The sequence below is a fragment of the Phoenix dactylifera genome, chromosome 15 (assembly GCF_009389715.1).
Source record: "Phoenix dactylifera cultivar Barhee BC4 chromosome 15, palm_55x_up_171113_PBpolish2nd_filt_p, whole genome shotgun sequence".
Classification (NCBI taxonomy): Eukaryota; Viridiplantae; Streptophyta; class Magnoliopsida; order Arecales; family Arecaceae; genus Phoenix; species Phoenix dactylifera.
Window position 1 is genome coordinate 1,903,285 of NC_052406.1, and position 16,538 is coordinate 1,919,822.

Consider the following 16,538-nt stretch of genomic DNA (forward strand, 5'->3'; position numbering starts at 1 on the left):
CATCTATCAATGTGGTAATTTTCAATTCTATGACTCAATGATTTTTTTCGTGTGAAATTGGGAAAATAAATTTTCTTTTTCATGTGAAATGGCAGCTTGCAAAGGCTAATTCAGTACATCAAATCTCCAATTTCTAATTATATAAAAATGTTTAATTATTTAACTAGAGGATAGATTGGCCACCATCCCAAAGGCTACTTGAGTCATTAACCATTTCCCATTTATTAACTCCCTCCCCACCGCCCCCCAAGTCAACGGTACTTTACCGATTTGATTTTTATTTGGAGGGAGTTAATTTCCACTGCCCAAGTTTACACGGCTTGACTTCTCAGACGAAATACCCGGCAGAAAATTCGGAAGAAATCCGACGAAAAATAGCGGGATTGGAACCGGATGGCGGAGAACCATGGTGGCGGTGGCGGAGAAGCGGCGGCCCCCAGGGCTGGCCCGCCGCGGCGGCCCAGCATCTCCCTCCCGCCCCGCTCTGCCTACGAGTCCCTCTTCCAGGGCGGCGCCGCTGGCGGTGGGGGCCCGTCGGAGGTCAGCCCAGGCCCGCTGACGCTGGTGTCGAGCTTCTTCGCCGAGGACGCCGACTCGGGGTTCCAATCCTTCACGCAGCTACTTCAGGGGGCGATGAATTCCCCCGTGGGAGCGGCGCCGCCCCGGCGGCCGATTGGGCAGGAGGAGAAGGAGGCGGAGAGGGCTTCGAGGGGTGGTGTGGAGAGAAGAGAGGAGGGTGGGTTGGGGCGGCAGAACCGGCCTCCGGGCCTGGACATAGCTCAGCCTCCTCAGATCTTCGCGGTGCCGCCAGGACTCAGCCCAACTTGTTTGCTGGGTTCTCCTGCTCTCTTTTCACCCGGTGTGGTAGGTGATCGCTTAAAAATTCGATTTTTAATTTGTGCTGAATTGCTCTTGTAGTATAAAGAGGTCAAATTTTGGATGCTAATTGAGTATGGATTGGTAGCAAGTAATTTATTTAAGTGGTGGTCTGAAATTTGTTTTAGTGATATAATAATTAAGGGGATGGAAATTTGCTGCAAAACTTGCAACATATTTCATATCTGGTGGATATGTAATGTAGTTTGTTGATTTTGCATGAAATTTTTCATCGAATGAAAACAACCTTTGTGGGCGAGAGCCCTTTGTTGTGGAGCTTTTAAATTGTGTGGACTGGTGGTCGATTTGTTTTTGGACAATTTTATGCTGATGATGAACAAAAGCAATATCAAACTAGGTGATGAATTTCTTGTTGGCATGCATTACTACTTTGGCTTATTTATCTTATGGCGCAAGATTAATATCGCGCAATAAAGATGCACCACCACTGACTCAACTATAAAGTTCAAACTTTGGCGTGTCTAGATGCTTTAAATTGTGATAAAGAACTAGTCTAATTGTGATGCACACAATCTGATATGCTCGGTTCCATGTTACTGCAAGCCAAGGAGAGATTGTACTTTTTAATATGTACCCACTTAGCCTCAGGGACTCATGGGGTGTCGCCTTTAGATGGCCCACTAAACTTCCGTCTAAAAAAATCAAAAGTTTATGTCTTAACAGATACATTTTGCCTTTCTTTTTGACTTTGACTGATCTAGATTACTCAGGTCTTGTGAAGTCGAGATCATGCCAATACAAGTATGCAACTCTTACAATGGAATCCATGCATCCAATCGGCTAAAAACAAGGGCATAAAGATGTTCAGTGAGTTCAGTTGGTGGGTTTTTTTTTTGAATACTTAGTAGATGTATTACTTATTGTGGTTGCTAAGTAGATTTGTGGACCTGAACCTAGAAAAGCTTGAAATAACACAGAAAGTAGTCATTTATAGGATTCATATAGCTGACCCCAAAACTAGTTGGGATATGGCTTGATGGTTATGGTTATGACTTACTACGTAATCTAAAAACTGAAATAATACTTTAGATAGAAATTATATGCTATAATCTCAAGCAGTCGTTCTAATTTTTTAATTGGAACTAGTGATACACCTCCTATGGTTGAATTACATTATTACCAATAGTTGGAACCAATTAATGGAGGGAACTTAATTCTTAACACAAATGAGGAAAAAGTGCTTCTAGATAAAAGACTTGGAAGAGATTGAGATGCAGTTGCCTTGTGACGTTCTCCTTTGATGGAAGCCTTCTAGATAGTGGTTAATCTGTCCTCTAGCTGCTAAGTGCACCCTCTCCCCTCCTCCCCCTGTTTCTTTGATGGGGAGAAAGAGGATTTCTGGCATGCCATATGTAAGGAAATGGTATTTTATGGAATGTATTGATTGTATTCAAAGATAAAACCATGCTAACACTGACATCCTCAGTTGCGAGTAACGTGGACAAACTACAGAGTCAAATGTAATTTAATTAATTGTGATGCTGTCAGACAGACTAGCTTTGATTAAGATGTTAAAAATTAGTTTAAGCCTTTAAGGAGTATTTTTTTTATAGGGGAATTTTCAATGTATTCCCTCTCTTCAATCTCTACAGACTTCAGAAATACAGTATTATGTATTTTGATGAAAGAACTGTAGTAGTGCAACATGGGGTATTTTGAGAAGCAAGATGGCTGTTAAAAAATATATTAAAAATGTATTGTGCTTTTGTAACTCCTAATCGAATTGCTTTATCTGGAAACACTCAGACCACAGTTGTCAATGGGCTATTTGCAATCCAGTTATTTTGATGAATATCAAAGAAAAGTGGGTGGTACAGAGGCCAAATTATGATGGAAAAAAGCCCACTTATCAAGGCATAGATTTTTGTCTCAAAATTAGTATGTGCAAAATTACTATAGTTCATTGATATTTTTGATTTTCCATAAACAGAGATTTTAAAAAGAAATATTGACCCCAAAAAGAAATCTTGATAGAAACTGTTGGTTAAAGGAAAGTCAATAGTTTATCTGCTCATTCTTACCACGTAATCTTCAATGATGAGAGTGATGGTCTCATCTGGGAATTGGTTTCCTATGTCAGAGGTAAATTTATTATGAGTTGGCATGGGAATGCAACAGACTGTTTGTAGCAAGAGTATTGAGGAGGAATCTTATCTTATGAATGGACTTAATAAAGAAGTTATGATGTAAGCTTCATATCCATAAAAAGGCAATATTCACCTTTTCTTTTGATAAAAAAACATTCACATTTTTGTTATGTTTCAGTATTTGGAGGGAAAAAGTGTAGCTTTAGTGGTTAATTATATATGTCAAGGTGGATGCCGCTAATGAAAATATAATTTAGATTATGAAATACTCTTTCCTCAAAATTCTTGTCTAAGGGTATCAGGAAGGTTTGAAAATATTAATCGGTATGTGCTATCTTGACCTTTTATTTTTCTGAGGATCTTCAAATTGCTTAACTTGTAATAGAATCCATAATACAAGTTCATTATATTTCCTCTGCAATAATATAGTACTTTTACTACCTCATGCCCTCACCTTTTATTCCCTCATTGAATCTATAACTGTATTAACAATTCCACTAGCAAAGGTTAACAAAACTTAAAAATTCTGCTGGGATTTTACTTTAAGTCTAACGCCAATATTACACATATAAAATCTGATCTCTGTGACACAATCAGCTTTCCTGTGATACCCACACCTCTACCTCTTTCTATATCTGAACCCCCGTTCTCTCTAGTCTTTTTATAAGTTGATCATAAATGTACATGTTGCTATGGTGTACTGAACAACAAGCAAACCCTTGATTTTAATCTCGGTCATTCATGTCCATCACAACCATCTATATCTTAGCATCACTCCATCAGTCATCAATATGCTCATCATTTATTGAAGATTTACTCCTTTGCATGAGAAATGACGAAAAGTTTGTTCTATACCAGCTGCCAGATCATATCTGCCCATTGTAGTTCATGGCAACTATGTTGAGGATTGAATTTCCCTTCTGTTGTTTGGGCAGGGTTTGGAACAAAGCTTCCTTTTAAATAAAGGCTGAGACAGAGACACAATTAAAAGGGTATTGTTGGTTTTGACTTGAATCAAATTTCTAACCAGATTTGTTAAGTCTAATCATGAGACCTAGTTGCTAATTTAGAGAAAATGTCCTAAACACAAGTATCAAAGGAAATGGAGCAGTTGCTTATGACTGCTTTGCAGGTGATTGTTATCACCAACCCTTTTATTTGTTATCGTTTAGCTAGCTTATCTGATTTTTTTTCCTGCTTAACTGTTCACTATTTTGAATTAATTTACAGAGACGTCAAAGTAGTTTTGTGCTTTTCATTGTTGTGCTAGTGCATAATGTTCTTATAAAGTGACCAACTTTTTGAGCTAAAAAATATTTCTTCATTTTTAATATGTTTGGAAATTGACAAGTGCTTATTAGCCCATTCCTTTTTTTCCCTTGGTCAAATTTCTTCTCAGTTTATGTCAAATTCTTGTTTAGAAAGAAGTTAAATTTTGTAGCATCGGTGAGACAAGTTACTTGTTTCATTGCATTGGGCAATGGTATTCAGGGGAACTTTGGAATGTCCCATCAACAGGCGCTGGCCCAAGTCACAGCCCAGGCTGCCCAGTTTCAGTTTAAAGTGCTCAATCATGCTGAATATCCATCTTGCCTTTCAGTGGCAACAGCTACATCCTTGGCACAAGACAATGTGACACCAATCCAAGAAATGTCGACTCTGACATCAAACACCGATAATAACACCTTGAAATCCACAGAGGGTCCTCATTCTGATCGGAGATCTCAACCTACAGCCGTTATTGTTGATAAACCTGCTGATGATGGCTATAATTGGAGAAAATATGGACAGAAGATGGTGAAGGGCAGTGAATATCCTCGTAGCTACTACAGATGTACGCATCCAAACTGTCCAGTTAAGAAAAAGGTGGAGCACTCCCTTGATGGCCAAATAACTGAGATAATCTATAAGGGTCAACACAATCATCGGCAGCCCCAACCAAATAAGCATGCCAAGGAAGGTGGTACTTTGCCAAGTGGGTCTAATGAATTTAACGGGAATGCTGGTATTCCTGCTAACTCTGAACCAGGTTCCCTGGTTTACCCTGGAAACTTCAGCAGATCAAATGAGACTATGGCTGCTCCTTCAGCATCTAAGGGAGATTATGGAACAGCTGAACAATTATCTGGTGCTAGCGACAGTGAAGAAGCGGGCAATGTTGAACTGAGAACAGATGAAGGTGGTGATGACGACCCTGATTCTAAAAGAAGGTGAATATTTTATACCTACCAAACTACCCAAAATCACATTGAATTTCAGATATTGAAAAATGCTTGTTTTAATTGGTTAGGAACATATCAGCTTCTTCACAAAGGACAGTGGCAGAACCTAGGATCATTGTTCAGACAACAAGTGAGGTTGATCTTCTGGATGATGGTTATAGGTGGCGCAAGTATGGGCAGAAAGTGGTAAAAGGAAATCCTCACCCAAGGTAGTACTTTTCTTGGATAATCGTATCCTATGGTTTCTATGATTAAAAGTCCAGTTTCTAATCTAGGATATCTCATTAAATGTGCACTTTATAATCATTTCACACTAGGTCTTTCTAGAATTTGCTCATAATCCCTGAGACAATTTCTTGGATGGTCATCAAACATGACATCATAGAATGCTATGATTTTTTTTTCTATAAAAAGAAGATAAACAAGGCGAATACTGTATCCTTATCTCACAAACCTATATGAACACAAGAAACTAAACAGCTCTTTGTCCAGGATAACTGAAGGAACTTATTCTTGCTCTTCCACCATATTTTCTGCATATGCACTCTGCCTTCTATCAGTATCCACATTAGATTGTACAAGAGTTTATGTTTGTAGAGGTATTGCTGGATTGTTTGTTGCGCTATCCAGAACTCCAACAAAAATTTGTTATGAAGAAATGCAATAAGCACTTATAATTCAATGATCCAGCTGACGCCGCATCTTTTGCCATTTGACACTCATATTCATGTCCATCTTTCAAGCTGCCTTTCTGTGCATATAATCCAGCATTTTCATCTAAGTTGTTGCAAACATATTGGCTAAGAGAGAAAAGAAGAGGACTGCAAGAAGGAACTTTTCAAGTACGATGTAGAATGATAGGATCTAGACTTTCTTGTTACATGTACAATTCTAGAAGATTTATCTCAAAAGTATAGTGATTCCATATTTTAAGTGCTATTACTGATCCTGGCATGCCCCGCTTGAGAACTTTCAAGCATAATTTTGTTTTTGATTATTCTTTTGCGGCTCAGCCTGGGAAAGCACTGGCAACAACATAAAGGAAGGGGTCCATGTAATAGGCTTTAACTATGAACTTTATAAGGCTCATTGGCTAAGTTGCTGAAGTGCCATCTTTAGTTTCTTTTTCGCATGTTTTCGTAGAGGTGCACAAACATATAGCATAAGGTTCGAACTATTGTTTCTGGAATGTGAACCATCAGTTGTTAGATATGAACTTTAAAGTTGTCAGCTTTTTGGATATGAAACAGCTTATGAAAATGAAAAAAAGAAGAGGACAAAATCACATAGTTCATTAAACTAGAAAGAAGATAGCTGGGAAGATGCAGATGACTAATCTGGAACCAAAACTAAAAACACACTTGGTACTTTGATAAACTGTGGAGCCAAAAGATCAACATGCTTTCCTTTTTTTATTTTCCGACCAGAAATAGGCAAACTCACTATTGTAAACATACTGAGGAGTGTAGGATGTAAGACTGATTAAGCCTGATGGTCAGCCATGTAAAAAGGAGATAAAATGAGGTTTCAGAGGGAGATATGAGTAAAACTGAGGATAAGGAGGCAAGTGAGAAAGGGGAGGAGAGGCTTTGGTGTGGAAGCAGTTTTGGCTTGTGTTTTTGTGGCATTCCATTTTAAACTTGTTGCACACTTATATGATTGAAATTAATTCATAAAAACAAAACCCACTGATATGATTCGAAATTGAATCGTATACACAAAACAGTAAACCATGACTAAAGCCAATAAATTCTATCCAATTTGTTCATGGTTAGTAATATAACTCTCGACCATTCTTCCTACCATGCATAGTCAGTGCCATTTTCTTCCCACCTTTTCCCTGTGATTTGTTTTGTACCACGACTATTTGAGGCAACTCTTAGCAACTTTCCTTCCTTGGACCTTTTCATATATTCAGTATTCATAAGCATATTATTTGATTTGTTCTCTACCACTTCATCCTCAACTAATGCAACGTCAAAACTTCATTTCATAATTAACATATTTATTATCCTTATCTTGTATTTGTAACTCACCCACCATACAATTCCAACATATTGCTGGTTTTTTTCAATTCTTCATCCTCCTCCTCCTCCTCCCTCCCTCCCTCCCTATCTCTTTCTCTGCTCTCTATTTTTGTAAAATTGATCGTAAAGAGCGAAAAAATGATGACATTATACTTCTCTCAATCATCAAACCTTCATTAATTTATTATTCTGAATACTTTCATCCGTTGGTCAGCATAAAACTTTAAAATCATCCTATCTTCAAGTATTAACATGATTCCACAATATCTATTTTCTTCAAGTAAGAGACTCTAGCCAATTGAAAGGATCTTCTCATCTATCCATAAATCATTTTGATTTGATTAGAAATGAGGATTTAGAATATCACACGTTGATTTACTAAACAAAGAGTTAGTAACGAAAAGAAAGATTAGTTCTTTTGAATCTTTCCTTTCTTTCAAATGGAATAAACGGAGATAGTATGAGATTGATTCGTGAAATGCCTTTTTGGATCTTCCTCAATGTCTCTGGCATTCATGAAATGTTAGAAGTAGATGAACAATCATCCACTTCTAGAAAAAATCGAACAATTTCTTAGGAATCCCACAAAAGACCAATTCATTCTTTTTCTACAGATGGTGAGAATTTCAATGGGGTTCAAATCTTGTTGAGACATCCACTGGAGATCAGAGATTTTTGAAGGAAAAACAAGATGTTTCTTTTGTCCCTTCCAAGAAATCGAAAAATAAAGAAATGGCTGATACATTCAAGATAATTATGTGTACCGTCTCCATTCATCCCATTTCATTAGATTAGGGATGTGTAGTGATTCCGATGGATGAACCCGATATGGACAATTCCAATAAGATTTTGTTCTTGAACAGAAAGAACAATTGTATATATGTATGTGAGAAATGTATGTGTTTACTGTAATATATAATTGACCATTTAATCTCATGTACACCTCTCTTTTACTTAAGTTACCTAAGGTAGGAATTGATGCAATAAGAAAGCATTCTCGAACTTTGTGAAGCATAGCTTCATCTACTTGTAGCCCACATATAGGTGGATAAGGCTTGTTGGTTATGGAATAATACTGTCAATCCCCATTCAGTAATATTAATAAACAATAGCTTTCTAAGTTTCAAATATGTACTTGATGACTATGCGCCGTAACTAGGACATTATGAGCTGTAAGACTGTTGGCAAATTTAGGATAGGGGTATGAGAATCCATACCTTCACACACCCTAACTCTCCCCTTTTCACACACCCTAACTCTCCCCTTTCGGTTGCTATCGTTCCTTCTTGGTCTACTTTGCCTCATCATTCTGACCAAATTATAGTGGGTTAAATAATAATTTGCTGAGTTAAATGATAAAACTTCTCACACATTTTGGAGGGAAAATTTTGCAAAAAAAGAAAAAAAGACTTTCTAAAATATCTATTGTACCATAGAAAACTTTGGAGGGGTATTATTGTAAAGGATATTCAAGTCATTTAAAAGATAAATGGCTAGCTATTGATGTTGTCAGGTTGGATTAGTATCATAATGGTAGAACTGCAGAAAACCCAAATATCAGGGTTATAGATGTATTTATTAATTTTCTATGGGTAAATACACAATTAGGCATCTTTGATGGGGTATATATGCAAAAAACCCTAAATCTTATTGAGATGAATTTGGAATAGGATCCATAATTGATGCTTATAGTTTTGGACAAAGGTTTGTGTCCATATGATGGCATATCTATATTATATCAAAAGAACATCAGTTTTGATTTTGAAGTTGAATATTTTCATGCCAACTTTTATTCTCAAAATACCCTCACCACTTTTAATATTGTTGAAGGATCCCTTATATTTACCCACCATTATCTACTTAATTTTAGTGTGCATTAGATGAATTACCTATTTTGATTTTAATTGGCTTGTATTCGTTAGAAGCATTGGTGTCACCCTCGGGATGCCAAAACCAATTGGATCAAGGTTAGCTGTACCGGTAACGAGATCTGTACTGGTTATCCGGCGGTACAATATTGCATCAGTACTGTGTCATTCTGGTCCATTTTGGATTTTTTTTTTTTATTTTCAATTTTGAACTGAAGTTGGCGTATGGTTCGCCGACTTCAGTTCAAAATTCGAAACCTTCCCCCATTGTTCCACTCTCCTTTGTTCTTAAATGAAGACAACAGGAGAGAGAGGGGGAGAGGGAGAAGGAAATAGAGGAGAGAGAGGGGCAAGAAAGAAAGCAAGAGGAAGGGAGGGAGAGGGAGATAGAGGAAGGAGAGGGGGCAAAGAGAGAGGAAGCGGGGCATGGGAGAAGCCCTAACTCTAATCCGATTGAGAGAGAAAGGGGGAGGGAGGGAGAGTGGGGGGGATGTTACCAATGACGCCTGAGGGGGAGAGGGGAGGCCGAGCAGCAAATTGAGCCGAGCAGAGGACAGAGGGGATGGATCGAGCGCTCTGAGTGATTGCGAGGCGCCCGTCACAAGCGAGAGATGAGGGGGGTCTCTCACAATGCGTAGTGGGGGGTTGACTCGATGGGGTGTTAAATCATCCGAGTGAGGAGTTTGGGCTAGGGATCTTGATTTTGTCTCTCTCCTATGCTTCTTCCATAAAGCTCCTTATTATCATATAAGTGTAACAACCCAGAACCTCACCCAAAATGGCTAACCGGAAGATATTATTTGGATTCCTTGATCCTGTATAAGTATCCAAGATCTACCCAGCGAATAACCGATGTGGGACTAAACACACGTCCGCACTTATCCTCACATACTCCTCCGGTTCAAGCCCTGACGTCCTCGTCAGGCTAAGGGTTCAAATCCATTCGAATCTAATTACAAACACCACGATCAGCCCGTGGTCAGCTCCAATAGATCCGTGCTGCAGTGTTCCCTAGTCCACATAAGTTATGGGCCAGGTCTGCTTTGATACTATTTGTAACAACCCAGGACCTCAACCAAAATGGCTAGCCGGAAGGTATTATTTGGATTTCTTGATCCTGTATAAGTACCCAAGATCTACCTAGCGAATAACCGATGTGGGACTAAACACATGCCCGCACGGATCCTCACATACTCCTCCGTTCAAGCCCTGACGTCCTCGTCAGGCTAAGGGTTCAAATCCATTCAAATCTAATCACAAACACCACGATCGGCTCATGGTTAGCCCTAATGGATCCGTGCTGCAGTGTCCCCTAGTCCACATAGATTATGGACTGGGTCCGCTCTGATACCATTTGTAACAACTCGGGATCTCCTCCAAAATGGCTAGCTGGAAGGTATTATTTGGGTTCCTTGATCCTGTATAAGTATCCAAGATCTACCCAGCGAATAACCGATGTGGAACTAAACACGCCCGCACGGATTGTCACAATAAGAGTTAAGAATAGAATAGCTTGAAAAAACCTAGTCCAAAAAGGATTTTGGTAATGTCAAATTGGACTGTAAAGGAAAGGTCTGTGTGGAAGTCTAAGAAAGACAAGGCATGCCTTTTCTCTTCTTTTTTTCCTTTCTTTCTCTTTTAATTATTTAAGTTCTCTGATTTGATTGATGCAATAAAAAATGAGATGGGAAACAAGATTTATTGTTTCAGAATTTCAGGACATATATTTTATTTCTTAACTTTTTTGTTTCGAAAGTTGAGAAACTATTATCCAAAGCCTAGAGTTGGGAAATATATAGTTTTTTGATATCTGTTTTTTCTTCATATGTTTTTGAAAGTCATTGATGATTTGGTGAGTGCAAGTGTGCAATAGGAGTGAGGAAGAAGCAACCATCCACTTTTATTTCTTTATTTTAAATTATTTGTCTAGTAATGCTATTTTTTGATTAATATAGTAAGAGAAATGAAGCAGTAGCCTTCTTTCTTATTGCATTTTCTGTACAAACACCTCATATGATAGTTTTGCAAATTTTAAGTACACATATATTTTGGATGAAATTTATATTTTTTATGTCATTCTTTCACCCTCTTCTCTCCTCATGCTATATTATTTTGTTTGTACATGTAATTCATATGTGGAATAGTTCCTTATATTTTTTAGATAATAACATATCTATAAAGAATATAATATTTATTTTATGAATTATTACTTAATGAGATAAGTAAACATAATTTGGTAATTGACATTGATATTATTATTATTTTCCTAACATGCATTGCACTTTACATATTGCTTATAAATAAGTTAAATTTGGAAAGTGATGAGTTAAAATGTGTTGCCATACCTGTTGCATAATGCCCCTAAATTTTTTTCCCCTTCTTAAGTTTCTCCCGTAAAGAGTCCAGATCCTATCTATGATGCCCATCATTTGTTGGCTTATGAGTTGTGTGGTATTACATTAGGTATCATCTTATATGGTTTGTTTGCTTAAAATTGTGGAATGATATTCTTATTATGGTTTATCTTTGACAAGGACATTATTGCCACTTGGTTTCTCTTTATCCTAATCCCCAATAACTTTGGACAATTGATCACTGCTTCGCTTTTGTATCTTATTTTACGAAAGTAACTTTATGATACTTTGGTTGGACCTTTCATGTTGCCACGTTAATCTCTCTCTCTCTCTCTGATTCCCTTGTAATTGGATAGTATGCTACTTACATGTGGCTTTTGCTTAAAAAAGAAATGAGAATTTTAATTTATGAGAAAAATCTTCATGGGGTTCCTTTTAGGGCTGAAAATGGATAGGATATGAATCGGATATTGATATATTTATATTTGTATTCATATTTTTCAATGAATACGGATATGGATATTAAACGGATATCAAAATTAATATCCATATTTGTTCTAAACAGATACGAATATGAATCGGATATTAAGTATATCCATATTATTATAAACAGATACGGATACAAATCGGATATTAAACATATCCATATTTTTTTACCTGAATACGAATATAAATCGGATACTTTTTCAGATATTTAATCAAATTTTAGCAAAATTCAACGATGAAAACTAGCAATAAAGACATGATCATAAAGAAAATATTCAATTAAATAATAATAATTTTAACAAGCATTTATCAATAATAAAAATTTACAATTTTATAAATGATATACCACTCAAGGTTGCTCGTCATTGAAGTAGATAGATTCTATAGCGCCTTCGAGGCATCTCACGGCTATCATTGGACGGAAGTTTCGAAACTCTAGTTGCTTGAAGACGACAAAGAGGAAAGAGGAACGAAACGGACGAACGAGAGGTTTAAGCCTTTCAGGCATGTGGGGTGATTTGAAGAATTTGATTCGAGTCGGGTATTCTGTATACTGTCTTAAATGAAGGTCATCCAATATCTGGGTTCCTTTTAGTTTAGGTTTGGTTAATCACTTAATTGGTTTCTTGATTTAACTTACACTTTTCTTTTCGCTTACTCTTGTTATACGGATATCCAGATCCGGATCTGAATCCGGATCTAAAAAAATCAAATATATCCGCATTTGTATCCATATCTGGAAGATTTTTGAACTGACTATCCGGATCTGTATCTGAATCCGATCAGACCAAAAAAAATAATATTCGAATCCGATCCAAATCGGATACGGTCGGAAATGATCCGACCTACTTTTAGCTCTAGTTCCTTTCCTTTGTGGCTATCTCAACTCAATAGTGCTTGAAGGTTAGTTCTTTCTCTGATTATTTCGACTCTGTCTTATGGCTGCTGGCTTTGAGTAAATTACAGGTCCCCCCAAATCTTATAAGATATGCAGAAACCATATTCCATGAGAACAAGGGGAAGATTTTGTTAATTACTGGTATTTGTTATGAAATGGATGAGATCTGTAATCAAATCTTTGAAGCTGTTGCCAGATGGATACCCAGACATTGTCATTTATCCAGTTTGCATGTCAACGAATTAGAGTCATCCATGGGAGCCACTTAATTCAAGCTTGAACAAACTTGATTCAAGCTTGATACGGTCTCAAACTGATTTCAGCTTAATCTGAGGTTATCAAGCTGATCACTTCGGCTCTTGTTCAGCTCAATTCAAAATTAAGCCTGAGTTAGGCTCAATCAAATTGTACGAAAATCAAGCTTGATCTCAAAATTAGGCTCAAAAAATAATTTCAAGCCAATCTCGATCAGATCCAGGGTCAGTTAAGATCAGCTTGATTGCACCCCTATCTGCAAGTATTACAATTGCAAATATTTGTAACCGCATGATTTGCATCTAATATTTGAAAAAGTTTGCTCAAGATTGATTTATGAGTCACTTGTTTCACTATAATTCCTGGTGGTGTTTATTTTGACATTGTAAATATATTTTCTCTTTCTTTCTGTATATACAGCTGATACCTTCTATTTCAATAAGCAGGAGCTATTACAAGTGCACTTATGCGGGATGCAATGTCAGGAAGCATATAGAGAGAGCTCCAACAGACCCTAAGGCTGTTATAACAACATATGAGGGGAAACATAACCATGATGTACCTGCTGCCAGAAACAGCAGCCATAACACAGCTAGCGCCAGTGTTACTTCCAAGTGCTTACAACCAAAAACACAATATACCATATCCAATAATCAAGCCTCACTTAAGATAAAAGACTACAGAAACAGTGATCAGAGACCAGTTGCAGTTCTAGAGCTGAAAGAAGAGCATGAAATCACTTAATTTTTTTAGGCTATTCTGCTGTGAAGTTTGTTTTGGACTATGGGGGAAGCTCATGAAGTTATGTGCTGCATACATGGGTACTATGAAAGTCCTGATCAAGTTCTTTATCAACAGAGCGACACTGCATTCTAAATTATCAGATTTGGACAGGAAGTTTTGCAGCTGGAACATTAATTAAAACTCATATTGTGTTGTTGTATCTGATCAATTCAACACCTACCAAACTCCCTCCTTTAGTGATTACTGTTCATTTATGCGTTCCTTTCAAAACCTCCTCAGGTTTTTGACTGTAACTTCTTGACTGTAACTATCATACATCATTTCTGGTTCAAGAATACAAGAAGAATAATAGGCAAAATGGAAAATTTGTATATGGTTTTCTTTAGTATTCGAAACTGAAAGTGGATGCTTGGATGTGATTTAGGTTTCTACTTTTCCCAGAAACATAGAGTAACAGTTTATCTCAGTCAAATAGTCTATTATGAATTTGTGGTGCACACCAATTGATTCAATGCAAAAAACTGATAGAACAGTTAATCCTACATTTTTTTTTTAAATGGTCTTTGATAGTTTAATGCATTACTTATTTGTGTATGAGGCTCTTTGTGCAGGGATCTAAAATCTTCATGCTGATAAAGATGCAAAAAGAAGAGGCTTTGTGGTGTTTCAATGAGTGAACAATGGTTGGACTTGCCTTCTAAATCCTTCTGGCAGTCATCGATAGCTCTGTACCATTCTATTGGTATGCCACAGGTAAGATGGAGTAGAATTAACCATAGTTCAATGTATGGTTTATCTCTTACGTAACTGCATTTTGTCACAAGCTGCTATGATTAACATTCTAGCACATGAATCTGACTGGGCAATTCTGATTTGCTTGTCCAAGCTCTGGGTGCAGACATGAATGCAAATCTGGACCACTGAATTAATGGACTAAGCGACTTGGATGTCCAGGCATTTGATGGAGATCTTTATCAGAATATCAGATGACGGTAAAATTTTCTTGCGAGCACCATGGAGTTTCCATCAGTAGCACACGTCCTGGAAGGTATAATTTGACATTCACCATGCATCAGGTTCTGTTTTAACCTTAAAAAGTTTTACTGGGTGTTTTAATGGAACATTTAAAACCTGTGTCCCAATTCATAAGGATGTCTAGTTATTGGACAGCCTGGTTGACAGAAGTCCTGGTAGGTGCAACATTAATCCTGGGGTAGTTCAGCCAACGGACACTTGAAGGTCCTTGTGGAGGTCTCAGGAAGAACATTTTCCAAGTTATATGACCTAGGATTCTTGCTCTTATGGTGTTTCAACCCCTTGATTGGATTTTCTGCACTCCAGCTACGTGGGAAAGGAAAATGGTGGCGAAAAGAAAAAGGCAAAGGTGATTGAAAAGCTTCTTGGCAAAAGGCTGAGGCTAAAGAGTAAGGAGTGAAGAGCTAAGGTGCAAAGAGCAGTTCCCTTCTCTCGTTAATTGTCATGCTTTACTTTCTGCATGAGATCTTTGCGGTCTTCTTTTCATTAATGTTGTCAAAGTTGAAAATTAAGATGCAGACTTGATTACTTCGGCAAGTCAGTTTTTACATTAAATAAGTACAACAGGGAGCTTATGAGCAATCGTAGTCACAGTCCATGATTGAAATTTCATGGTGGGGACAAGAATCTATCAATATTTATAAACAAAATTGCGGGGGGGGGGGGGGGGGGGGGGGGGGTGGCATCATTTTAACTTCACATGTAGGAAAAAATTATTGGTGCGACCAGATTCACCACCAAAGTGGTGGACCAGTCCAACCAGAAAGAAACACGGCATAAAGATGAAAATTTTCTTTTGGTTGGACTGGTCCATGAGCTCAGTCGTGGATCCAACCAAATATATCTCTAAATGAAGATATTTCTTTGAAAAGTTTGCCTCTTCAAATTATCTCAAGTGCTCCAAAAAAAAGAAAAATTAACAAACGGCCTTATTGGAGAAGATGAGAATCTCTTATCATCTCTATTATACATATCATGTAACATATTGGACAGTCATATTTAATTAAGATATATCATTTATAAGACTTTTCGTATAAAGCAAAGCAAAAAAAAAAAAAAAAAAGCTTTGGGTTGTTTTACTTTGTGGGTGGCAATTAGGCACTAAAAAGGCAAGCCAGACTCCCAACAGAATTACAAGACCTTGGGCATATGGCCCAATGATTTTTTGCTTTGCTATGCAGCAGATCACCCTCCATTCCCATGGTATAAGATACATTACAACATGAACCATTTTGTGTTACTGGTCGAGTGCAATACTTAGGAGGCTTTGGGATTCTCAATTATGTATTATGTTTCCACTGCTTAGCGGACTTTATGGAGCCTCTATTTGTGTGTGCATGGATCGAATGCAAGCACCTATGGTGGTTGCACATATGCATGCTTTTTCTCGTCTTCCATCTTTTCGCTCGTGTGCGTGTGTGCATGCATGCGTGCTTAAAATACATACAATCGCAAGGCGCCAACCAAAATGATATTCTCATAGCACCTAAGTTATATCACTGATGAAGAAGAATATCTTACCTAATATCGACCACCCTTTCTCAATCATGACCGCCTTTAACTAACTCAAGTTCACAAAGATTCACATCTAAAACAGTGATATTCTATTTGCACGACAAATTAGCGGTGAAGGCATCCATTAACTTTTCTCGTCCCATGTTCTCT

General features: G+C 37.5%; 1 protein-coding gene across 6 annotated transcripts; it reads left to right on the forward strand.

Annotated features, from left to right (window-relative positions):
• The first annotated feature begins 258 nt into the window (after positions 1-258).
• Positions 259-15,455, forward strand: LOC103707403 (probable WRKY transcription factor 4). Of its 6 annotated transcripts, none has more exons than XR_005515026.1 (6): positions 259-864; positions 4,476-5,194; positions 5,275-5,415; positions 14,450-14,591; positions 14,725-14,886; positions 15,009-15,455. XR_005515026.1 is itself a non-coding variant. In XM_008791872.4 (4 exons), exons 1-4 carry the CDS (start codon positions 394-396, stop codon positions 13,836-13,838), a joined length of 1,602 nt encoding a protein of 533 aa, XP_008790094.2. In that variant the 5' UTR covers positions 261-393; the 3' UTR covers positions 13,839-14,226. The 6 variants fall into 6 exon arrangements, 2 of the variants coding, with proteins under 2 accessions (XP_008790094.2, XP_008790093.2); XR_005515027.1 differs by having other exon boundaries at positions 15,033-15,455; XR_003385796.2 differs by having other exon boundaries at positions 15,180-15,455.
• Positions 15,456-16,538: the final 1,083 nt, after the last annotated feature.

What these genes read in the sequence shown, in the direction of transcription:
- LOC103707403 (XM_008791871.4), top strand. Translation starts at nt 394, where the DNA reads ATGGCGGAGAACCATGGTGGCGGTGGCGGAGAAGCGGCGGCCCCCAGG. An exon ending in CTCTCTTTTCACCCGGTGTG is followed by an intron (nt 865 to 4,475) that starts GTAGGTGATCGC and finishes AATGGTATTCAG; the next exon opens with GGGAACTTTGGAATGTCCCA. An exon ending in GACCCTGATTCTAAAAGAAG is followed by an intron (nt 5,195 to 5,274) that starts GTGAATATTTTA and finishes TTAATTGGTTAG; the next exon opens with GAACATATCAGCTTCTTCAC.